The sequence below is a fragment of the Pseudopodoces humilis genome, chromosome 18 (genome assembly GCF_049639895.1).
Source record: "Pseudopodoces humilis isolate 2021_Gansu_Grassland_sample_001 chromosome 18, ASM4963989v1, whole genome shotgun sequence".
In the NCBI taxonomy this organism is placed as follows: domain Eukaryota; kingdom Metazoa; phylum Chordata; class Aves; order Passeriformes; family Paridae; genus Pseudopodoces; species Pseudopodoces humilis.
In genome coordinates this window covers 4,288,554-4,314,604 of record NC_142217.1, presented here as the reverse complement: position 1 = coordinate 4,314,604, position 26,051 = coordinate 4,288,554, and the positions used below count along the sequence as shown (strand labels likewise).

Sequence of the window (26,051 nt, the reverse complement as noted above, 5' to 3'; positions counted from 1 at the left end):
TCCCTCATGGCAAAAAATGAGCACCTGAAGGGCTGCTGGGATTCCTGGAGGATTCTCAGGATGGGGAAGTCGAAGATGTGTCAGGAACACATCTTCATGTGGCCAGCTGACTCCAAGCACTCTCTTGCTTCTCAGTGCAGCAAGTTACAAACCAGTATCCAGCCTCAGCTCAGGCATTGTATCAACACTGCTATTTTTAGGCACTTTTATCAGCTGTGCAGCTTGCAGGATACCACACTCACCTGCTGTGCTGCTCACAGCACAAATCGCCAAAGGTTTTAATTACTTCTGTCAGTGTTGCAGTCATAGAATCATTTGGGTTGGAAAAAATCCTCAATTAATGTAGCACCAGCCCCTGTCCCAAGTGCCACATCCACATGTTTTTGCAATCTCTCCAGGGATGGTGACTCCACCACTGTCCCGGGCTGCTGTGCCAGTGCCTGCCCACCCTTTCCATGTAGAAATTTTCCCAATGCCCAATCTGAATCTGTCTTGGCATAACTTGAGGCTGTTTCCTCTCCTGTCCCTGTTCCCTGGGAGCAGATCCCGGCCCCCCCGGCTGTCCCTTCCTGTCAGGGAGTTGTGCAGAGCCAGAAGGTCCCCCCTGAGCCTCCTTTTCTCCAGGCTGAGCCCCTTTCCAGCTCCCTCAGCTGCTCCTGCTGCTCCAGCCCCTTCTGTGGACACACTCCAGCCCCTCAATATCTTTCTTGTTGTGAGGGGCCCAGGACTGCCCCCAGGACTGGAGGTGCCTCAGCAGTGCCCAGCACAGGGGGACAGTCACTGCCCTGCTCCTGCTGGCCACAGTGTTCCTGACAGGATTATCACCAGCCACTGTAGGATGGAGGACATCTCGATCGTCTCAGCACCCTCTAAACTGTCACCTTTTTTTTCCTCTTCTGCATCTGAATAAAAACTAAATGTTAGATGATGTTAATGAAACTTCTCAAATGGTCTCCCAAGCAGCAGGAATTTTACTCCTGTGCACAGCCAGGGTTCCTGTAGTTTAAAGAGCTGGAGGTTGCCCTGTTCAGCACAGCACCCTAAGAGTTAACCAAACTCACTCCCAGCATCTTAATCTGGCAATTTAAAGATAAGCTAAACAAGTACCAGGGCTGCTCAGAGCCCCACTGAGCAGGAGAAAGGATTCTTACAAACCATGTGCGTGGTGTAAGGCACACAGAGGGAATCTAGTATGGCATTTCTGCCTGAATAGCCACTGCTCCTTGACTCAACCAAGGGCTGCATCCCATTTTCATGTACAAAACTATCATAGTTACAGATTCTCCTGCTTTGCCTCTACACTCCCTGTTGTTTTCACAGCTCTTCTGCCACCCATGTCCAGTGATTCCCCAAAGAACCAAACAGCATCTGAAGAGAGATCAACATTAACAGCTGGAAAACACAAAGACCAACAAAATAAAGAGAGGCAAGTGGGGGGTGTGTCTGGAAAATAAGAACTGTTTATTTGTCATAAATACAGATCAGCTTTATCCCACAGACTGTCCAGAAAGCCACACAGTGGAAAGCTGTCTCCCAGTTACTTCCCTTTTTCCACAAGACCAAGATGAACTCTTATCCAGCAGCTCAGTGATCTTTTCTGCCATGGGATTGCACTGACATGTTCCACCAACAGTATCTGTGGCTGCCAAAGGCAGCAAGCTGTCTACATGCCAGCAAACTCCTGCCTGGTCAGACTTGGAGGTTTCTTAACTAATTAATTAATTCTTCCTGTGCTTGTTCCAGAGCACAAAGGTGCGCAAGGATTTTGTGGATAGGGGGTGTATTCACAGACTTAACTGGGACTCTTGCTGCCATCCTCTGTTTTGAGAAAGGCCATTTTCAGAAGCAATATGAAATGATGCTCTTCAGGTTCATGTCAGAAATTTGGGCATATTATTTAAGCAACAATCTCTGGATTTTGTTCCCACTAAGAGCATGGCACTTTGAACAACTTGGTGACGTGGGATTTGATAATTACAGGTGGCTCCTCCTCATGCAGGGAGAGCTGGGTGTCCCCAGCATTGTCCCTGCCCTCTGCCCATGAACCTGTGCTGGACAGTGCCTGCAAGCAGCTGCTGAGAGTGGCTGTGCCTGAGGCAAGAGATCAGCACAGAGTTCATCCTTCAGTCCTTGGGGCTCAGTTCTTTTCCAGGATTCTGGTGAGGAGTTCGTTCAGCCGGTTCACCATTGGCCTGGGATCCTCATTCAGTCCTGCTGCAATCATGGCATTCTCATAAATCTGAAAAAGAGAAGAAAGCACTAAATAAGCACTAAAGCAATCTGCCTGAGGGAGGAAGGGGATGTCACTCTCTAGGACCTGCATGCTGAGACCAAGAATGTCTTCTAGGGCACCTGCTAGGAAAACATGGACCACAAGTCCCAGAAATACCCAGGGACCACAGAAGGATGTGACTCTTGTGCGCTGAATGGTTCACCCTGTTCCCTGCCATGGTCTGCAAGTTGGTTCTGGGAAGGATGGTGCTGCTTCTGGAGAAGGTCTGGCTCTCACCTGATCGAGCAACATCTGGGCCAGATCCGGCTGACTGTCCTTCAGCTCATTGAGCTTCTTAATCAGAGTGTGCCTGTAAGAGAGAGGTCAACACTGAAACTTGCTGATTTAGGACACAGTGAGAAATTTATTTCCAGAATGAGCAGCTAAGTCACAGTGGGTCACCAAAGTCAACTTCCCTGCTCCTGTTCTGGGGGGCTTCTCTCTTCTGTCCTACCTGTCCCTATAACCCCCATGGGTCCCCAGAGGGCTGGACACTGTGTGTGGGGAGCTCATGTCAAAGGTGCCACGCAGCCTCACAGATCATGGCTCTGTGGCACCAACTGCACTTAATGGGGAGGACTCTGCTAATTGGCAGCCTTACACTGTCTCCTCTCTGCCTCCACCAGAGGCTGCTATGTCCCAGGCCGTCCCCCCTTACCCTGTGTTGATCTCCAGGGTGGGCTGCAGGAGCTGGGCTCGCTCCTCCTGGGTCTTGGCCAGCTGCTGCATGCGCAGGAAGTGGCGGGCAGCGCCCATCTCGAGCACGGTGATCATGGCAGGGTGGGTGTCCAGCCGTGTGGTCACCTGTGGCACAAGCACCAGTCAGGGCTGCCATGGACAGTCTTGGAGGTGGGGAAGGTCTGAGGACTTGGAATCTTCTCAGCACAGATCCACACCAAGCCTCCACATGATTCATTCCCATCCCCCACAAGCTGCCTAAACCAGCAGGAAAGATGGGGGCCCAAATGGCCCACAGTCCACAGGCAGTGGCTGCAGCTGGACCCAAAGCATTCCTTGCCAATACATCTTTCTAGTCCACAAGCAAGAAGAGTCACCAGCCTGTTCTGGTAACCTGAGTATCGACTGCAATATGGCTTTGCTCAATACACATTGAGATGTGGTTCTTCTGCTGCCACGCTGACTATCCAGTGACAAATGCCAGCATCCACAGCATTTACACACAGGAGGCACAGAGAAGAATGACTTCCCATGGGATCCAGAGAAAAAGCTGTGTCAGCAGATCCCCAAACACTCATCATCTTTTTTCCCCACACCATTATCTCTGTGTACTCTGTTACACAGACACAGAATACCCACCTTCACTCCAGTGACTCGAAAGCCTAAGGCATTCCTCATCCAGGCCATCAGATCCTCAGCCTCTTTCTCTGTCAAACGTTCTCCAGCTGCCAGGGAAAGAGGGCACATCTGAGTGTGCAATGGACAGTGAGCTAAGTTTCCACACTTCCATTTCACACTTCCACTTATCAGTTCTCTTGTGGGAATGGGAGTGCAGCACCACTCAGCACACACCTACATATCAGACCTGATCCCAGACCATGCCATACCCCAGGAGGGCAGGCTTATGCCTTGCCAGGGGCTGTGTGCCCCTCTCTGGGCACCAGATGTATGCAGGAGGGTTGAAATAAAATCATGGCAACTCTACAAATGACATTCCATTTAACTTTTAATCTGCAAAAACTCTTCAGACCATGAGAAAGGGAGGGTGGAAGGCTCTTGCTCAGGAGCTGCAAGAGCAGGGGAGGAAGGTGTCCCCTCACTGGTTGCTCAGGGTCACAGGACAGTGTGCAGCAGGAGGGCATGGGGAGCCTCACAGTACCTGGGCGGCTCTCCTCAAACTTCTCTTCCTTATAGTGATCAACAACAATGTCTGTCTCCACAGAGATCAGCTTCTTCTTGTCAAACTCCCGGAGGTGCAAGAGTGTTAGCTCATCAAACTGCTCATAGCAGAACAGCACCTGTGCCAACAAAGGGACATTAACACATTGGGATGTAACAACATTCCCTCCTTCCCAAGGCAGCTCCACACCAAACAGCAGGAACATCACACAGGAAACTCACAGGTTCAACCCCACAGTGACTATCACTCAGGGCATGACATGGAAGCAAACCCTTGGAGGGATTTGTTACCACAGGTGGCAGGTCTGCAGCTGAACAAGTTCTGCTGCCCAGGGAAAGTGAGAACCAGCAATGACTCCAGTCCTGAGAGGGCCACCTGCCCACAGAGTACAACTGTAACACCATTACAGCCCTGCACAGCAGCTCCCTGGCTCCTGCTCTGGGGTCCAGCAGAGGTAGGAAACAGATATAAGAACTAAATCACAGAATATGCTGAGTTGTAGGGGACCCATCAAGACCATAGTGTCCCAACTCTTGTCCCTGCGCACCATACCCCAACAATCCCACCCTGTTCCTGAGAGCATTGTCCAAATGCTTCTTGAACTCAGACAGGCTGAGTGCTGTGAGCACTTCCCTGGGGAGCCTGTCCCAGTGCTTAACATCTCTGGGTGAAAGCTTTCTTCTGGTAGCCAGCCTAAACCTCCTGACTCAGCCTCAGCCATTCCCTTGGGTCCTGCCACTGGTCATGAGAGTGAAGAGACTGATACCTGCCCCTCTGCTGCCCCTTGTGAGGACGTTGAAGACCACAGTGAGGTCTTCTCGGTCTCCTTTTCTCCAGATGAACAAACCCCTCAGCCGCTCCTCATATGGCTTCTCCTCCAGGCCCTTCACCATTCTCCTGGCCCTCCTTTGGATAATCCTAACAGCTGAATGTTTTTTTTTTTTTTAACGTTGTTAAACAAGTTTCCAGGTCCCTCCTGGCTCATGCCACAGTCTGAGCAGAGGCAGAGGGGGCCAGGCAAAGGCACTGCGCTGGCAGGGCTCTGTCACAGGCCTCACTGCCCTGCTCAGCTCTGAGAGCCAGCCCCGACCACTGCTGCAGCAGCTCAGGGTGTTCCCCTGGCTGTGGCACCACTGCTCACCCACCTCCATGTCCTTCTTCTTCATGGCCTCAAAGTAGGGGGAGTGCTCAGCCAGGTGCCGGTTGGGGGCACACAGGTAGTAGATGTTCCTGCTGCCGGCCTTCATGCGTGAGCTGTATTCGGTCAGGCTGGTCAGCTGCCCCGCGGGCAGCGCCGACGACTCGTAAAGCAGCAGCTTTGCTATGTCCTCCTGCAAGAAACGTGCTCCTGTGAGCTCAGGGCTGGTCACTGAGCTCCACTCGACCCCTCCCAGCCCCAAGGATTCCTGTGCCTCTTGGCAGCTCTACAAAAAAGCTCAGGGGATTCTGAATCCCTCCTTTCCTGCTCCAGACACTAGACGCAGAAAAGTGACCTGGACAAGACGTAGGTCAAGCTCTCCTGGAAATGAGAATTAGGCAGAAGACAACAGGAGGGGAAGGCCCATCTTTATTGCCTGTTGTAGTTGACATTGCACCAGGGAGGGCTGACAACTGTGTGGGCACAGAGACTCTGCAGGGTCTCAAAATAAATGGGAAGCAGCACCAGTCAGAAAGAGTCAAAGTTTAGGCACTAGAGAATCCATAGGTCTTGGTAGACCCAGGAACACAAGTTATGGGCATGCAAGTTCCAAGGGGAAGTAGCAGTCTCCCTCATCCCAGCTCATGGTAATCATTCCCATTGGCTGCAGTGTTTCAAGACTCCTGGTACCTTGACATCCTGCTCTGCTATTGTGACAATCCCCTCTCTCATGAATAGCCCGTACTCCTCAAAGAATTTGGCGTATTTATCAGGGTCCTTCTTGCTCTGGTCAATGAAGAACTTGATCAACCTCTTCTGCAAAACATCACGGAGCTTCCTGCAGGAGAACAAGCCTTTTTAAAAGACAGCTGTCAGAGCAAGACATTATAGGTGAACATCTCTCTATGCAGGGTTGTACTGAGTCCACTGTCCCCTTTCCCTCATGGCTTTACATCTTTTCCTTTTATCTTAGTCCAGAGTTATTCTAGCTCACCTGATCAGGGCACTCTCCTGCAGCAGCTCCCTGCTGAGATTCAGGGGTATATCCTCACTGTCCACAACACCTGGAACACAGAGCAACCCTTGAACAGTGATGCAAACACAAGTGCCACGCTCAGGAGGGCAGCCCTTGACTCATCCCTGTGGAAGCCACTGTCCACCAGCTGCTGTTACTGGTCCCACACACACCTCTAAGGAAGCGCAGCCACTTAGGCAGGATGTCTGCAGCTTTGGTTTGGATGAGGATTTTGCGGCTGTAGAGGGCAACGCTGGAGCCCATTTCCCTGCTGATGTCAATCATGGATGGTTTCTGCAGGAAAAGAGACAGGAGGTAACTCCAGCACTGTGCAGGGTGCCCAGGTCACACTGTGGTCTACCCTACAATGCTGAACCCAACAAAAGCTGAAATCTTGGCTCTCGTCCCTAAGGACCTACCTGAGCCATCCTCCTGCTCCTGCCGTGGCTCAGTATCCCAACTACCCTGTGGCACCCAGCCCACTGGAGAGATACCACACTGGATATTCCTCCCTGTAGCCATATCTGCCTCCTTTCCCTAAGGAGCTCTCCCATTCTCCCCTTTCAGAGCAGCTGGGCACATCTCCCATGCTCCCAGGACAGGACACGTACTTGCTCGGGCACATAGAAGATGCTGCGGATGTTGAGGGGAGCATCGGTCTTGTAGTGCAGGACGTAGCGGGGCTTGTCGTAAGCCTGCGCTATGAAGCGGTAAAACTCCTCGTGCTGCCACTCCCCGATGTCCTTGGGCTCCAGCATCCACAGAGCCTGTGGAGGAGCAGAGAGAACAGTTCCCCACCAGCTCTGTGGCCTCTAGGATGCCAGAGGAGGGAAACAGAACCTTTTAAACAGACTCCTCTGCACAGCCAGAGAGTGAGATGTGGCTCAGGCACATTATCACAGACAAACAAACTACTGCCCCTCATCTGGCCTCGGGCCATCCCTCAGAGGTAACTCTTGCCCTGCAACATATATAGGGCAGCTTTGTTTAGCCCAAAACAAAAGGGATTTGGCTAACTTCCTTTGCTTTGCACTTGCCAATGGCCATCCTGGGCAGACCCCACAGCTCGACTGACTGGCAGTACTGGTCACATTCTCAAGGCCTGACCAGCAAGCAAAGGAAAAGCAAAAGTTTAAGTGAGCCTTTTGCAACCAATCTGCCTCTCTGATGGAGGTCACTGTCTCAGCTAAGAGCTTGTGAAGCGGCTCCTGCACTGCCTGTTTTCTGCTGATTTGTTCAGCAGCTTGGGAGATGCTTTGTGAACCACTGCAGGGTCACTGCTTCAGCACTGTTTCCCACATAAACACATGCACTGAAGCCATGAGCTCTGGCTTCCACCTGCTGCTGCTCTAACTCCCCAGTGCTATCTGAAGCACTCAGCCCATGCTCACATGTTCCAGTTTTCAGTACATCAGCAGAAGTCTTACATCTAGCAAAGATCTGGGACTCAACACAGAACTGTGTGTTTCCAGATGGGTGAAGCCTATCTCAGTCACTGCCTCTCTCTGCCACTTGAGCCCAAACAAGTGACAGGAGTGATTTCTGAGGACAGCACAAACATCCAGCCCATCCTCAGAGCCCAAGGGTTTCAGGTCCCTGGCAGCCATGAAATCCTTAAGGACCCCTGTGCCTCAGAGCCTTGTTCCACAGGTGGCTTCCCCTCATTTCCAGCACATATAAGTGTACTGGAGGGTTTGCAGGATGATAAGGTAGGATTATGGACTTACTGGGAGCTAAGGTGTTCTACAGTAGCTGTGTTAGGGAAAGTGCTGCATTCTCAGGTGCTCACTTGTAGCTAACATTTATCCCAGTTAGAACAGAGAAGCCCCCAGCTCCATGCTGTGAGCATTCAGGAGCTCATCAAGGAGAAAACCCACCAGGGAACCAACTGTAGCTCTGTTTGCAGTGAACTGATGCTGATGTGTGGAAAAACACAAAGCCAAGATCCTGGATAAAGAAAAGGCATGAAATGGGAGCATAATGAGAATAAAGCTGTTGCTGTAACCCAAGGGAAAACAGACTATCTGATAAGAAGATAGAAGTCCATGACTCTATTAAGGGCAGTTCACCCCTTGCTCTACTACTGCTCTGCTCCAGGGAGCCTGTCCTATTGATTGTCAGGTAGAAAGAGCAAGCAGCTGTCTAAAGCTATTTCTGGTTTTGTAATTTAAGGGGCACAGCTAGAAAGCCTTTGGAACAGAAACACTATTATGCAGGAATCCAAATTAATAATCAGTGACTAATAACACCACTTACAGAACCTTAGATAAATAAACATCATAAAATGTTTAAGTACAGTCTTGAAAGTCTGTGCAGTCAGTGCCACATTCCAGGGAACAAAAAAGCCACACACATGCTCTCTACCTGCTCTCTCACACGAGAAAGCTTTAAACAATTAGAAGAGGAGATGCTGGAGGAAAATGATCCATAGATTTCTGTTTGAAAGATAATTAATTTCTCCCAAGTGATGCCTGCAATTGGGCCAAGAACATCTGAGTTAAATGGATCTGGCTGCAGCATATTGCCAGTGGTCAGAAAATGCCAGCATCAAGCAGTGCTCAGCTAGGAGCTGGGAATAAATCAGGCTGTGAGCTGAGCTGCTAAAAAACCCCAACTACTCCCTGGCAGTGGCTATTCCATGTAAAGGACAGAAAGAACTGCAGTGAGAAGTGTCAGCACACCAGCAATATGAGCAATCCCTATGAGCACTAAGACATCACATGGCTCGAACAGAATAAGTATTATAAAGCACTTGAAATAATAATTCAGGATAAGGGAAGATAGAGATCTTGCTGATTTCCAAGAATTTTCCACAATAAATGCAAACAAGCTGTTTCAGTTATGACTTCAGCTGGATTGTCTCCTTTTGTTCTACTTAACTACTCACTACAAGGGTTGTGATATCCTGGACAATCCTCTCCTGATTTCCAGGGACAGCAGCAGCTTTATGCTGTTTCCTGTCTCCAGTGGAGCATTACAGTGGTTCATCTCCATGAGTTACCTGCCTGTGGCCTCCACCTCACCTGTAATGTGTTAATTCTTCTTCCATTGAGGTACAGGGGGAAGCTAATGAAGTTGCTGTATTTTGTCACCACCTCTGGAATGGAAAGAAGACACAGAAGGGTCACCTTTGTGGAAACAGCACAGCAGGAATTCCCTCAGTAACAGCAGGTGAAAGGAGTTGCAGGAGAGGAAAAAAACCTGTAAATTCACCTCCCATCTGTGGGTGCCAGCAGACTTCACAGAGCCCCAGGGGTAACAGCATTCCCATCCTCTACTCACCCTTGACTCGGTCTTCATTTGCAAACTCTTTGCAGTCTTCTTTGAGGTGTATAATAATCTTAGTCCCAGCTCTGACCCCAGATGCTTCTGCAATCTCAAACATCCCTGAACTAGGATTAGAAACAAACACTGTGTCAGTTTGTGCCTCAGGTACACCCATGATGGGACAGAGAAATTGTTTGTTCAACTAAGAGTACACATAACACTTCCAAGGCCAAAAGGAAAAGGCAAAAAAGTCTTGAATGCCTGAATGCTCCTTGTGCCTCTGAGAAACCCCAAAAAACATGTGTCTGTTTTCCCCACTCCAGACCCCAGACACACTGCTCTGCAAAGACACTAGCTACTGAAAACCCAAACCAAGTCTGGTGTCTCAGTTTTCTCAAGAATTTAAATAATGTAGTAAATTCTTTATTCTGAGGAAGTTTTGAGGGGATGCTGAGCTTGTCACGCTCAGCAGCTCCACTTTCAACATGCCCAGCAGTCCATAGCTTTGCCATCACAGATGTTTGCAACTTCAAGCAGAAAGTAAAGGATGAGCACACAGCTGTGAGCCACAGGGGGATGTGCTTGCAGACCCCAGCAATGCACAAGCTCTGCTCTCTGTGGGTGCCTCGTGTCAAACCTCAGAGGAAGATTACATCAAAGAGGTTCAGTTTGTCCCTGTGGTGTGGGGCCCCCTGAGCTGACTGCCTGCCAGCAGGGATGGAACAAGAGAGGCAGGTACTCTGTCCATAGCATGCCTGCTCTGACAAACCAACTCTGTCCTTGCAGTTCCCACACTGGCACATTTGGCCATGCTTCGTTACTGTGTATAACTTGAGCAGGACCTAGACCAGTCAGCCAGGTCCTGAAAGAACACACAAACCCTGTCTTTGCACAGCATTCAGGCCATGCCTGGTCTGGATCAGCCCCCCATGCAGCCACCCCGCTCTGCAGCCTCACCCGTCGGATGACCAGTGGTAGCCTGGGCTGCCTGGCTCTGCTGACTGGGAGAACACCTCCACTTTATCAGCCACCATGAAGGCTGAATAGAAACCCACTCCAAACTGGCCGATGATTTTACTGCTGGCTTCAGCTTGGCTCTGCAGAGCTTCTAGAAAAGCCTGCAGGAACAAAGGAGATACAAACCAACAAACAGTGACTTCAGGTATTGCTGGGGGTTGTGATGAATCCCCAGGTGAGCTCAGGCACTGCATCCTGGAAGTCCAGCACCCTCACCCCACACTCCTGCATCAGTGCTCCGAGGAAGGTTCCCAAGGAGAAGGGTTTCTCCATAGGGACTGCACCTCTGGAAAAGGGGAGAACTGCTTAGAGAAGCAAAAGGAAAATAAGTGAGAATTTGGTCAATCAGGAGCAGGAAACCTTAAAATGGTGCCTCCAGAGATGAAAACAAAAATCAGGTACACATGTACACCTTGCTGTGGGGACAGAGCTGCTGCTCCCCTGGACATGGGGTAAATGGCAAGTGGGTGGGTGCCCCTCTGTGAGGATGGCTGGGCAGGAGGGTGTTTGGAGTGAGGGCAGTGGGTGCAGCAGTGCTACACACAGGGCCCATCAGCACTGCCTGGGCTCCCTGGGCCTCCCATAGTACAGAAGAGACCACTGAAAGCCAGAAGACTCCACAGGCAGGTTTCACCTTCCAAAAGGGGTGCAATTTCACAGCTGGGCTGAGGGCCAGGGGACAAAACAGAATGAAAAATTACTGGTAGAACAAAAGCAGTTGTAATTGGAGAAGAGTTTTCTAAGGGAGGGAGAAGGGTCCTCTTCCCAAGTTACCTTTGAGCCTGATCGAGCAATGGTACCAAGGTTAGAAATCAGCTCCTCCTGGGTCATCCCAATACCTGTGTCCTGAAAAGAAACAGCAATTGCAGCTGAAATATCAGTAGGGAATCATTGCTCCAGCAAACAGCACCCAAGCAACTTCTGCCTCCAACTCCCACTCTCTCCTTCCCCTCTGAGTAATAAATCCAACAGCAGACTTCCAGCTGTCACTCCATCTGCCCATGGCCAGGAACACAGACTCAGAGGGCACAGAGCTCCAGGGGCAGCCACAGCTGCCTACAAACCACCAGAAAGCTCAGAGACTCTGGCCATCTCTCAAGGAAAGACAGAACCATGCCAGGATAGGCTGGATTCTACATCCCTCTAAAAAGCACAGGATGGCAGTGCAGGAAAGAGATGTCAACCCAGCCATGATCCCACAGTGCCAGATGTCAAGCACAGAGACACCCTCCATTCCTGAACTGCTCTGAGGGGGAGGTGAGGAGCAGTGAGAAGCAGCTTGTTTGCAATCTGCAGATGTGGGACAGATGCACTAACACTGGGAAGCAGCAGCAGAACAGCGAATCCCTTAACTCTCAGGTAATGCAGACCTTTGTCTGCAAGCACCACATGAACTGATCTCCATCTGCTCTGCCTTTCCTCCCTTCTTCTCCCCCTCACCCTGCGCTCCATGATGTGAGTATGAAGCTGTCAAAGAGAGCTGGGTATTGCATTCCCATGGGAACAGCCTAACCCCAGCCAAAATACAATGCACCAAATACACTTCGTGATGCTCTGCTCAGGCTTCAGAGGCACACAGCTCCTTGTCATCCCCAGGTTATTCCAGAATTGCATTTGCTGCATGCACATAAGCATCTCCCTGCAGCTCACACAGCTCAGGCAGCAGAGCCTGCAGCAGCACCACCCAGAAAAGGCTGCAGTAAGTCTCAAACCTGGCTGCAACTTCAATTTACATGACACCCCAAGGCAACAAAGGTAACAGCAAACCCCAGGTAGAAATGGCCACCCTCTCACAGAGGACCCCAGCAAAAACCTTTCCCATTCTGTTATCCAATGTGTTTTCAGACTTGCTCTGCACACATTCTCCACAGGAGCAGAGGGTAGGCTGATGCTCTCCAGGATGCCACTCCTAAGGAAAAAGTGCCATTTCCTCTCCCAAATCCCAGAAGCTTCTCTACCTGACACAAACATCCCAAGAAAACACTATTATATGTTCTCTGAGCCACTCTCTGAGGTGAAAAGTAGCCAAGTGAGATGTGATTCTCATTCCCATGAGGGATTCAGCTCTACCCAAGTACCTGTGAGCATGATTATTGCAGCTGACAGCAGCTGGCACATTCAGAGTGGGCTCACACATTCCAGTGCCCTAGCAGGGATGGGATTTGGTGTGCAGGGTCAGCAAAATCAGCTGCAACAGAGCTGGCAGCTGCTAGGTGGCTCAGAAGTGAGGTGCCACCCATGGAGCATTTACTGGGCTTGTTTCTACCAAAGTAAGTTAATGTCAGTATGTATTTCTTAATGTAGTGTTTAACTGCCCTGAAGGATTGAACTGTTCAGCTTGTGAGGTGCCATGTGGGTAAGACATTTTCCTGCACCTCACAAGTCATGGCACAGCAATCCCTTTCCCTTGGTTAAATACAGTAAGGCCAGTCAGCCCACTTGGCTGAGAAGAGGGATGATGCCCAGTAAGATCTCAACAGTGAGAGATCAAAAGCCAAGAAAAACAAACAGCGTATGGCAAAATCTCAGGAATCTGACATGGTCCCTTCCCCCAGGGAAGAAAAAGCCAGAAAGAACAGTTTTCAGCATCTGGTTCAGTTTTAATTCATGCTAGACCCTGAACAGAACTCTGATCCACTTCTATTTATAGCACAGCACGTCATTCCCAAATTCCAGTGTGTTAAAAAAAAAATACATCCTTACTCCATAAATTTATTTGGCTATTGAATTTCTAATGCCCTGCCAAACTTACTGCAGAATGCTTAATGACAATTCCTGGAGACTACTTTGATGAGGGTGAATCTCATGAACAAAGACAGCAGGGCTCAGAACAGCCAGGATGCCGACAGGGAGAGCAGAAAGCAAGGATTCTGGCAAAGCAGACATTCCCTACTGCAGGAAAATACTGGGTGGATTAGGATGAAGACACCATCAAATTCAACCCACCTTTGCCATGTCCACGTTTTCTGCAGCTGCCCTTTGGCTCCCTTCACCACATGGAGCTGCTCAGGGGAACGGGAATAAAGTGGCAGCAGAGGAGAGATGGGAGCTGAGTTCTGCAGAGCAGGACCTCTGCAAGTCATGGGAAGCAACTGAACCTGCCCATGAGCAGCCCACCTCAGGCTGGGCCCACACAAGTGCTGGCAGCTCCAGCTCCATGAAACCCAAGGAAGGAGCTGGTGGAACTTCTACTGCCCTTCTCACACCGCTCCGTGCTCGGCCCCTGGATGTCTTCAGCAGGAACTGCCATGTCATCACCCAACCCCTGCAAACACCTTCTGCCCACCACCATTCAGCTTTTGCTCCACCATCAGCACTACAACTTTTCTTCCCCTGCACACAGTTCTAGCCCTCCCTTCAGCAAGAAAAGCTTTCTCAGGCTGACCACAGCCACAGAAGAGCAATTTGTAAGGGCACAAAGCAAACTGTATGTGGGGGCTTCTCAAATTACAAAATGTGAGGGATATGCTCAATGTGCCAAATGTTTCTCTACACCTTGGAGAGATCAAGACACAAGAGCTGAGTACACTGACCCTTCATTAGCTGAAGGTTAATTACAGAAGACCTGCAGTTACTCAGCAGAACCACCACTGCCTCACCTGGGTGAATTTCTCTGCTGGTACTTCTTAGGGTGCAGAGTAAAAATCCTCCCCCAAACCATCCCCTATAAAAGACAACAAAGAGGCTCCAGACCTTCAGACTGTGAAGGGCTGATGGCCACAAGTGTTGAACTAAACTTAGTAACATTTACCCCAAAGAGACATCAGCTGAACTTTGTTTTTAGTACCTTTTTATGTGTGGAGACCTCCAAGGTACCAAAGCTGCTGCTGACCTGCACCTTTGTGCCTTCTGTGCCCTTTGTTCTAACCCTGTGGTGAAGGTGCTGGAAGTTTGCAGAGACCTGCTGTGTAAGATTAGTTTAGCTTTGCTCATTACCTGAGTCTAATTTAAAGTATTGCAGAGCTTCCTTACACCTAACAATCCATTAAGCAGCCATTAACTGCTGCCTCTGCCATGACTGCATCAGAAGGAATGCTCCCAGTTAGAGGTACCTGGCTGGACTATTGTGTCTTTCACTTGGCTTTGTTGCAAAACAAATACTTTAAACATTTATTTCAGTATAAAACCTCAACGGGGCATCAGAAAAACACTGACTATAATATAAAGACATGCTGCTTTCACCAGTTGATAAGCTAATAAAATCCCAAAATGTCTGATTAGCAAATGTGCCCACTGTTATTTAAATACCTTGATAAAAGACTTAAAATTCACAAGACCAGGACAGCAGCTGCACTAGAGCAACATTCTGGTTTAGAATCATTAAAGCATCTGCAGCAGCAGGAACCAGCAGATGAAAAGCCAGAATAAAACTGATGCCTGTGAACACAAGGTAATCTTGGCCTAGTACATGGAAGCTGTCCAAAGCAGAGAGCCTGAGCTTTACTTTGCAAAACCACAGGCTCAGCCTCCACCCATCCAGGTCTAAATACCCACTGTCCAGAAAAGTACTGCCTTTTATCCACTCTGAATTTCCCATTTTTGCACAGGATATGCTCTTATTCTACCACAAAGAGAACTAAAAGACTGTGCACTTCCTTCCTTGGGCCACAGGTTATTTGAGATGTGTTTATATTTCTGGGTCCTGGGCTTATTTGTTAAAGATGATGCAACCACTGGAAGCTGTAGCCCATCCCTGCAATCTGTGGCACATTTCTGTAGTTTTAATTCTGCCTAAGACTTGCTAAAGTACGGCCAGATTTACATCTCCACCTGTCCATCTCCTGCTTCCTCAAGCCCAAGTGACACACAGATGCTGCAGTGCAGGTCACCCTCTCTGCTGCAGCCTGGTACCACAGGGGAGGGGGACCTGCTCCCCACCTGCCCCAAGCTTTGTGGGACACAAGGGAGCATCTGCACTGACCTGCTACATCCCAAACAGCCCGGTCCTGACTGGAGCCCCAGCACAGCCCAGTCCTTGTTACAGGCTGTTTGTAACTGGTGAGGCAGGAGAGATCTGCTCAGCGATACAGGGAGCTGTTGCAGGGAGGAGTGGTGTTTGCAGTCATTTTAACTCCTCCCAAACACAGCAAACTGGTGATTTTGTGGCTTCACAGACACTGATTTTGGATGATGGCAACAGAGAGATGAAAGCCCAACAAAGGGAACCGAGCAGCCAAGCTCTGGCAGCGACTACGCTGCTTTTCCATGCTAGAACAGCAAGCACGCTCCCTCCCCCAGCAGAAGCAGCCATCAGCTCTGTAAACATTTCAAACCATTTCCTCTCAACTGTCCTAGCCCTAAATTAAGAACCAGCAAGGAGCAGGGCTGCATCCCCGAGCTCACACATCACCACCAGGCACAGCAGCACGGCAAACTGCACAGCTCCAACACCACCACAGCACAGCCAAGTGCCTGACACCTGCCTGTCACCTTGTGCAGGTGCTGAGGGAGCTCTGTGCTCCCAGAGCCTTGGGGTCTGTAAGAGGCTCTCTGTTCCCACCTCAAAGGGTCCAAAACCACTTCAGTAAAGCCTCAGCATGCGGAACTGCAGAGCTCTGCAGAGCTGTTCTCATTGGAAACACACCCCTCACATTTTCAAATGGATTTTCTTAAGCACTCTGACCTTGCAGGCTGTGGCTGCTACAGATGGAGCTGTCCTAGAAACATGAGGCAGTTTTCAAAGGGATGGAGGAAATGGTGGAATTTGCTGTAACAACAGGACTTTGGTGAAGGAAGCGAGGTGGTGGAATTTAGTCAACATATCCCTCCTAGCAGATACCACACTACAATGCTTAGGTGGAAATTCCTGAATGAGGACATTCTATCAGAATTCTGAGTCTTGCTGTGCTTATGACTGGAATTCAGTCCTGGCAGAGAACAAGGTGAACTGCAGTCACTGAACAGGGATGAGTGTAGTCCTCTACCACATCTACATAATCTCCAGGAACGTGTCTGTAATGGCCATCACACATTACAGCCTTTTCTCAGCTCAGTGGGACACAAAGAGATGCTACAGGGCTTGGAAGAGGAGGGGAGAGATTCAGCAGATCCAGAGGCATAGAGCAGCATGAAGATCTGAAGAGAAGGATCCAGGGGTCAGAGTGAGACAATAGGACCTTTCTAGGAATAAGAAAGGGGTGACTGTTGCTACAGGTCATGTATGAGGGACCTGCTGCCTCTTTTTGGTAGGTCTTAGTAGGTACAGAAAACAAAACAGTGGCTAAAGGACAGATCCACCTCTGCCTCAATCACTGCAGCAGGCTTTCTTTCACCTTTGCATTCCTGAAAGGCAGAGAAATGTTCTGAATGACGCTTGTTCACAGTAATCATTATATGCAGTTTGCTTCTTCAAGAAGTTATAAATAACCCCCTGACTGGAGGTAAGGAGCTTTCGGCACTCTGGAGAAGGCAAAGCTATTAAAGAGATTGGAGCAGTGTTGTTCTCACTGCTCCCCACAGCCCAGGACTGCTGCAGTTAAAAGCTTCCGAGTTAAGACTCATTTAATGGCATTAGAGAGGCACTGGCAGCCAGGCAGGGGGTTATAAAAAGCCCAATCCTTAACCCATCTAACTGGGATGGTATTAGAGGCACCCTGCAAGGTGGGCAAGCAGCTCTTCAACCAGACTGCCAAACAAGGGGAGAACTTCCACAGGGACAGGGCATGAAAGGTAACAATGTCTTGATGGAGTCAGATGTGTCCACTACAATCACAAAAGGGAAAGGTGAGAGGCAGGAATAGCCCCTGCCTGGGGCTAAGAGAGGGCTTCTTAAACAACTGGTGTTACACTGGAGTCAGAAAACAGCAACAGTGTGACAGGAATAGAAAAAGCCCCTGCACCATGGTTTGAGAATCTCTGCTCCGTGATTGTGTTGCCCACTGACAAGCACTAACTTTCCCATGGCAACTGCAGCACTTGTTCTGCAGAGGAACAGAAATACAGAATAACTGTGAAGCCTCCAACAGTCCCCTGTGCTTTTGTCCCACATGGAAAATATCAGCCTGTGTGCTCTGCCTGTGCCACATCTCCCCTGCACCTGCCATGGTCACTCAGGGCTGCCTGCTTCATCCTCCTCCTGTGCTCTCCTAGGAATGTCCACAGCCACACTTATGGCTGACACAGCTCCACAAGGAAAATGACCAGTTTGCTTTCTGTTAACGTTAGGAACTCTGCCAAGAAAATACCAAAACTGAGGCTCAGCCTCCCACCCTGGACAAAAGCCATGAGCAAGATCAAAGTACAGAGAGAAAGCCCAGCTCCACTGCCCTCCCCATACTGAGGCCCACAGGTGACTGCTCTTACAGACTGTCTCCCTCCCAGTCAGCAACTTGTCACCAGCAGGGACAACCAAAGCCTGGGCACAGGGAAGTGCTGTGATACTGCCCAAATCAACAGTCTCAGCTGTTCCTGAGGACAGAACCTCAGCATCAGCTGGACTCAGCCTGTCCTGGAGCACAGAGAGACAGAGACACGCAGGAATGGGAAGTTCTCACTACTCACTGCCCTGGCATTTCTCCTCTCACCCAAGGAAGAGAGACGGTCTGCAAGCAAACATGTAACACCTCAAGGAGGTGCATGGAAACCTCCCCAAAGGTCAGGAGGAAAGCAGATTCACAGCTTACCCACTAGTGAGAAACTCACACAACCTGGGAAGTGCACTAGGCAGGGGTACTGGGAGAAAAGCTACTTCTTCCCAATAGGGAAAGAAGGAGTAGCAACTTTTCCTATGGCTACAAGTGGGGAGCAGATAACATTGCAGGTTTCTCATCAAATGCTGAGGTTACAGCCTCACAAACCCTGAGGTTAGAGCCCAGCTGAGGACAGAATGTTCTCTGGGCAGGCTTGGGAACTGTGCTGCTGCTCAGCTTCCAGGGACTCCTCACAGGACAAAGGCCAGTGCTGAGAGCAGCAGGGAATAACACTCTGCTGTTACCAAAGGGAACTACCTGGATGGTGATGGTTCCCTTTCTGCTGTCTGTCTGCAGGTGGATCTCCAGCTCTGGCAAGGCTTTCCCCTCCGTCATCAGCCGGTGACGCAGCTTCTCCAGAGCATCGCTGCCATTGGAGATCAGCTCCCGGATAAACACCTGGGGACAAGACACAGCCTGAGCCTGCAGCCTGGCCCTGCCCCCTGCACAGCACTCCCAGAGACCTGGGAGCTCACTGGCTTCCACAAACAAATTCCCAGCTCCCCAGACTGTGCTCCCCCATTATGCACCAGGAGGACAGTTTGTCCAAACTCAGTGTGAAACTGCAGAGGCTCAAGGCTCACACAGTCACTTGCCTATACCTACAAATTGTTTCAAAAACACACTCTCAAGGTGTCTTAAGAAAACATCACTCAAGAAAGCCTGACATGAAAGCTCAGGACTCACTGGGAACTGAACAGTTATTCCCCCAGCTCAACCATTTTGGATGTATCCCTTGAGAGAGACAAGGCTTTGCCAACAGAAAATCTCCCAGCAAGTTATGTGTGTCTTACCTCTTTCTCTGAGTACAGGGAACAGGCAACAATGTCCAGCAGTTTCTTTGTTTCAGCCTGGAACTCATGTTTAGAGGCTGCACCTGGAATGAAGGTTAGGGTTGGGGTTGTTCAGCTTGGAGTAGAGAAAGCTCAGGGAGCACTTAGAGCCCCTTCCAGTGCCTAAAGAGGCTCCAGGAGAGCTGGAGAGAGACTTTGGACAAGGGCCTGAAGTGACAGGACAAGAGGGAATGGCTTTACACTACCAGAAGACAGGGATAGATGGGACATTGAGAAGAAATTTCTCCCTGTGAGGATGCTGAGGCCCTGGCACAGAGTGCTCAGAGCAGTTGTGGCTGCCCCTGGATCCCTGGAAGTGTCCAAGGCCGGGCTGGATGAACACATCTGTACAACCATCCCTGCAGGTAGGGAGCTGTACCCAGGAAGAGAAGCCTCCTCAGAAAAAATAAAACTACAAAACACCTCAGCTGAAAGACAATCCTTGGCCTTTGAAAAAATAGGAAGAGACATTAGAGAAATTCTTTCTTCATCAAGAAGCATTAGAAAACTCTGGGAAAACACAGGGAAAAGCCAAAAGTCCCACATCACCTCTGCCATGCCTTGCTGACGAGGATGTACATCCCACAGGGATGTGGGCAGGCAGCACACCAACCCCAGCAGGAATTTCACAGCCTGGCAGTCTCAGAAGTACCTCCCAGGACAACCACAGAGTCACAGAGTTAAGCTGTTATTTTGGTGCTGGAATAACTCATTGCTCAGACTGCTTAAGAGCACCTCTCCCTGAAGCTGTGCAAAGCAATTCATTCTAGCTAAAGAGCTGACAGTGGGACTCTCATCACATCTCCATGATCCACAGCAATGACCTGGGCAGGCACAGCTTGCTCCTGGCACAGAAAATTATTTTCAGCCAATTCCAGTGCCTGTGGAGCCTCCACACATACACATGACCATCACCTGCCTGGCTAAGCCCATGGATGCAGTCTTGATGTCCTTGTTTCTCAGTAAAGGCCGTTCTGACCTCCACACCCAGGTTTTGGGAGGTGATGGTGCAACATGGAGGGAAAGGATGTGGTGACCAATACCTGCACTTCCTCCAGAGGCAGCAGCACTGCTGAGGAGGGCTCACCTGCACCACACCTTGACCAGATGCAGCCCAAGAGTGTCCCCACAAGAAATCTGTGCCCAGGCCCACCTTTCACATTCTCTGTGTTGCTGATGATGGTGTGCAGGGGCTCCTCCTCCTTGCTCTCTGCTGTTTGTGTGCTGTACATCCGGACAGCAGGAATGCTGGAGGCAGGAATGTGCTGAAGGCTCCAGCGGTGGAGTATTTGTCTTTGCAGACATGCTGCTCCTTTTACTAAAAACACAAGTGAAGATATTTCAATACACATCACAAATCCAGCACCAACAGGAGCACTCCTCAGAGGTCCCACCTAGGAAATCCCATGGGAGTTACACTGTCTGAACAGTTCCTTTACAATCCAACACCCACCATTCCCCTCTAGAGTTGCCTTCACTTCATAAAAAAGGGCAAATTGCTACTTTGGCTCTTCTGAATTAAAATTTTATCCAGAAGATGACAATTAGCAGCTTTCCCACTGAATTAACCTGTCAGGAAGAGGCAGTCTGCAGCTTTCACCGCTGTTAACTGGCTAAACTGAAGACAACTCCCACATCACTGCCTGAAAATACAAATTGGCAATAAATATTTGGCCCTTGAATGTCCAAGCACAGAGATTACATCCCCCAACAAAGTTGGCTTCAGGGCAAACAGCAGCAAGGTCACCAGTCACAAAATCAGTGGGGAAAATGAGACCAGTCAGGAAATGGCACAAGCCCTCTTAAAGGTCAGGGATTCCCAATTCTCCTCCTTTCATTATGCCCAGGTGAACCCAACAGTCTTCTCTCTGTTGGGGGATGAATCAAAGCCAAACCTGGTCACTAAAAGACCATTGCAGCACTATAGACCTCTGTCCAAAGCCTGTTCCTTGGAGTGATTTCTGAATTGTTGGAAGAACGGTCTGTCCCAGAGCAGGATCCCAGCGGGTCTGGACCTGACCTTGCAGCTGCCCTGGGCAAGGCAGCATCTTGGCCTCCCCAGTCCTACAATGAACATAAACAGACTGGACTGATCTGGGAAGCACAGGAGGGACCAGGACAGCCTGGGCAGAGCCAGGAGAACATGGATGAGCAGCAGAAGTGGCTGGAAGCAGTGACAAGCTCAGGTTTTCCTTACAGCTCGCTCTGTGCCTGTTGGCTGTTTCACCCAGCAAGGGAAGGAGGCAAACCCTACCCCTGACATTTTCAAGGGGTCCTTTCTTTAGATGACTGGGTACAAAAACACCCAAAGACTGAACCAAACCCCATTAGTATGGTGATAGTCCCAAAGCACATCCGTGACCTTGGAAACAGCTTCCATGGCCATCCCCTGCCCTCCAGGCCAGCTGACATGTTGGGGGAGCTCAGCTTTCTCCTGAACCTTTCTCCACCTTGCCACAGCCCTCGAGTGAACTCAGCACTCCAGCCTTTTCACCAACACCCCTCATCCTCTAGCTCAGGCTGACTTCACAAGTGCTCTGCAAACCTCCTGCCTCCCATAGCAGGTCCTACAGTCAGTGTGGTCATCAAGATCAGGTCTTGCTGCTCCAGACCATCATGCTGGGCTCTCACTTGCTCCAGACGAGGTGAACATGAACCCCTGAACTTTAACAGCTCTTCTGTCTCCTGCATCTCACCCTCAAGAGCTGACAGAGGAGGCTGTCAGTCCTCGTTCTTCCTCCTCCTCCTCCTCACAGAAAGCTTTGAATCAAGATCCGCTTCTCCAGCCAGAAGCCTGAATGACTCTCCAGTCATTCTGCCCTTAAAGGAAAGAGCCCACAAATAGTTCTAAATGCATCTGAACACCTCCCACACACGTAACTGTGCTCTCTGCGTCACAACCAGCTCTGCCGCATTATCGCAGGACACATTCTGGAACTTCCATTCCACTGCCTGTGCTGGGATCATTTGGGAAAGTGGCAAGGGAAACAACCTGGGTGGCTGAGGTGGAAAGCAGCAGAGCATTCTCTCCAGCCCCTCAAACTTCAGAGGGAAAGGGCCTGCAGCTCAGGGTTTATATAGTTTATGTATTTACATCTTTTATACTCATTTTATGCTGGGTACTCTAGGATACTGCTTTATACATAAGCACACACACACACACGCATACCCCAAACAGCAGAAATAAAAGAGAGAATTTTGCTCCCTCCCTGAACTCCAGGATCCAAAAAAGACACAGACCAGCAGCAGCTTAAAATCTTAAGGTCACTTCTATCATCAGATGTCCAGGCAGCAAAGCTCCAGAGCCCCCACAGAGGTCACCTCCCAGCCCATGAACACCAGCTGACTCCAGAAACTACAGCTATTTATTTCTGGGTATTTATAATTGTTGATGTATTCACATTTTTTGCCTCCCTACCTCCAAAGCACAATAATAAATCACCACCCATCAACTTGGAAGCTACTGTCGGATTTGTGCAATACGTGGTCTTATCATCCTTAATTAACAGCCTGTCCCATGCCAGGGAGAGACACAGCTCATTAAATACAAGCTGCAGCATCTTCAGCCCACTTGCCTCTTGAGAGTCCTTGCCTGGAGCAAGGGAGCAGAAAAGGCTCCTGGCTATTCTGGGTATAAAACCACAATTATCAGCACACAAGAGCTATTGAGAAGCACCTGCTGAGGTAACAGGTTATGTGCTACTCATAATGAGCCTCAGAAACAAATTCCTAAGCCCAGGCAACAGAGAAGGAATGGCTCTTGCCCCAGATAAACTCTGTGATGTGTTGAGGCAAATCAGGTCTTTTGATATTGAGTTAATCAAATGTGGAGCTTTACCACAGCCCACACCCCTTCCTATTCCCATCACTGCACCATGAGAGATGGAAAAGCCCACATTACTGCCCAAATTCCAATTCTCTGTGATCCCAAGTGATCCTGTGCCCACAGACCTGCCTCACACCCTCCCAGCAAAGACAAGGACCCTCAGGGGCTCCTTTCAATCCAGACACCAGGAAGCCTCTGTGATGCCCCAACCAGCCCCCCAGGAAACACAGCCTCTTCTGGAAAAACCACTGCACTGAGCAGAGCACCAGCTGGAGATTTAGGGTGGGAAACCCTGCACAAAGCAGTCTGTGGCTCAAAACAAAAGAGAAGAATTTGGGTCAGCAGGAATTACCATACCAGCTCCAGGCCAGGGAAGGCTCGTGCAGGGAAGAACTCCAGCAATTAACACTCCCAGCTCAGATCTCCTTACACAAAAGGGCTCCCTAGCCGGGCATCAGATCCCCGAGAATCTGGGGAGAAGAGATTCCCTGACTGACCCACTCACACCTACACATCTCCCAAAAAGCTCTGCAGTAGCTCCAGGCTCTGAAACCGGGAGAGCAGAGAGGAAACTCTGCCAGCTCTGCCCGACGAGGGAAGGGACGGCTGATCCCTGGATCCAACCGAAAGGAAAACACCTCCTCCCCCTCCCTCTTTATCCCCACCCAACACAGCTTCTGCTCACTACCTTTTCCCTGAGGGACCTGAATGACAGATTAAAGAATAAAACTCTGACTCTGCTGGAGTATGTCTAACCCACCAGAGCAGCAGCTTTGCTCCCAGACATGGATGCTAACAAGCCTCTGGGGATTTCTGTGGAGGAAGAGCTGGACTGCCCAGAAAACCCAAGTGGCACTCCATGACACAATAAATCTGACAACCCGACCCTGAAAGTGACCCTATTTGTCACACAATTTCCTCTGTCACATCTTCTCTTTGTAACCTGCAGGGAAACCACAGACCACACCAACAACACACAGATCTGTCAATTAGGGGCCACACAACGGATAAGGACACACGGAGCACAGCACAGGCTGCTGCCAGGAGACAGACGGGACACTCCTCATCGTGCTTCACTTAATGGCAAGTCACAGGCACATTTCCAGCCCACGAGGGCCTTGTTAAAGGAGCACATCCCCTAACTAAGGCCTCAGAGTTTGGATTTTCTTAGCGCTCCTGTCAGCTGAGTGCCTTTTAGTACACCCCTGAGAAATGCAAACCCTTCAGGCTCATGTGTAAAATCCCCTGGTACTGACACAGCCAGAGAACAGCAGCGCTGGTGCCTTCTGCTCTCATGCAGGTCCCTGGGCTGTGCACCCTGTGTGAGCTGGGACATGCACCGGGACATGATACATGATCTGAATACGCTGTGCAGCCCGTAACAATCCAGGTACTTCTGGATGTTCTGGAGATGAACTGGGAGTGCTGTATGAACCAGGACATAAACGTGGATATGTCATATACCCCTACACGAGCCAGGACACGAACCTCACCATGCTACACCCTATCCCATGCTGTACAGCCTGGATGAGGCAGGACATTACCCTGGAGCCGCTGTTTGCCCTGACCGCGCTGTCTGCCCGACACGAGCCCGCGCTGTTCTCTGTGCAGCTCCGCAATAACTCGCCCCTCCCCAGGCAGGAGCGTTGGGAGCTGTCGGCTCAGTTCACGGTGCGCTGTGCGCGCTGCTCCCGAGCTGCCGGGCCGGCGTCCGTTCCGACCCTGCCGAGCAGCCCCGGCCGGCTCCAGCCCGTGGGACACGGACCCTCCGCGCCTCCAGAGGACGCACAAGGCCGACCGCAACTCCGGGTAGGCGCGGCCTTCCGGGCCGAGCCATGGAGGTCCGGCCGCCCCCTCAGCCCGGGGGCCCTCGCCCCTCACGCCGCCCGTCCCCCCCTCACCTGCGGGCGGGCGCAGCCGGGGCGCGGCCCCGGAGCGCCGCAGGGCCGCGAGGAGACACCGCCCGCCCCGCGCCGCCGCCATGCCCGCGCTGCCCTCCCGCGGCGCCCGCTGATGACGTCACGGGGCGGGGGGCGCGCGGAGATCCCCCGCGCGCGGGCTGTGCGTGATGCGCGCGCGGTGACGTCAGGCTGCCCCATAGCCAGCGCGCGCTGCTTCCGTCAGGGCTCCTCCTGCGTTCCCTCAAGGCCCCCGGCCGACTGTCTTCATGGGCACCGGGCTCTGTCCCCTCACGGCCCCCGACCGACTGTCTTCATGGGCACCGGGCTCTGTCCCCTCACGGCCCCCGGCCGACTGTCTTCATGGGCACCGGGCTCTGTCCCCTCACGGCCCCCGGCCGACTGTCTTCATGGGCACCGAGCTCTGTCCCCTCACGGCCCCCGACCGACTGTCTTCATGGGCACCGAGCTCTGTCCCCTCACGGCCCCCGACCGACTGTCTTCATGGGCACCGAGCTCTGTCCCCTCACGGGGGTGCTTCCAGGGCTCTGCCCGGAGGTCGGACTCCAAGCCCAGGACGCCGTTTCTAAACCTCTCCTATTATGATGATTAAAATCTCCTTCGTGTTTCTGAGGACGTGTTAGGAAAGGGAGTCAGACACAGGTTATAAACGCACCCTCTTCTCCCTTGGAGACACCCCTGCGGGTATCTCAGTGAATGGCTTCGGGAGCCCATTCCACCGGACGGGCTGCGGCAGGAGCTCGGCAATCGCCGCTGGCAGAGCTCGGTGCCCCGTGGCTCTCCCGGTTTCCCCACGGAGGGGGCTGAGGGCCGAGGAAAGGCTGCGCCGCGCTGGGAGCAGCCCTCAGGAAACTCTTGTGTGCCACACCTTGGCCGGGCACCCTGCTCGACTCTGGGCCAATTGTTTAACATCTTATTTTTTCATTTCTCCGAAACTCCTCATTTCCCGGGGCTGTTTTAGTGTACATCACCGAGATCTAAGGAGCCGAGATACTGGAGAAAGGCTTTGGATGGGATGCGGGTGAGTAAGGAAATGAACCACTCTGGCGAGAGGTGAAATTGGAACGTGCAAGAGAGCAGAGCCTGGCCTTGATGAACACCACAGCCAAAAATAAAAGATGGAGCAGGTCTCTTTCGGGGAGCACTAACCATTTCCAGACTGAGGAGCTTTCAGGAGGGAACCGTGCCCACTGAACAGAACCAGCTTTGTGATCGCAG

At 50.9% G+C, this 26,051-nt stretch overlaps 1 protein-coding gene across 1 annotated transcript; it reads right to left on the bottom strand.

Annotated features, from left to right (window-relative positions):
• Window positions 1-1,438: 1,438 nt before the first annotated feature.
• On the bottom strand, window positions 1,439-24,917 carry TRAP1 (TNF receptor associated protein 1). Its single transcript, XM_005522823.3, has 18 exons — window positions 24,816-24,917; window positions 20,242-20,406; window positions 19,050-19,132; window positions 18,514-18,654; window positions 11,342-11,413; window positions 10,508-10,668; window positions 9,566-9,675; window positions 9,307-9,380; window positions 6,895-7,050; window positions 6,457-6,577; window positions 6,263-6,332; window positions 5,959-6,106; window positions 5,276-5,461; window positions 4,110-4,248; window positions 3,590-3,675; window positions 2,931-3,076; window positions 2,510-2,582; window positions 1,439-2,239 (listed from the first exon to the last, which is right to left on the bottom strand). The coding sequence occupies exons 1-18, from the start codon at window positions 24,895-24,897 to the stop codon at window positions 2,138-2,140; spliced, it is 2,115 nt and encodes a 704-aa protein (XP_005522880.3). The 5' UTR covers window positions 24,898-24,917; the 3' UTR covers window positions 1,439-2,137.
• Between the last annotated feature and the right edge of the window lie 1,134 nt (window positions 24,918-26,051).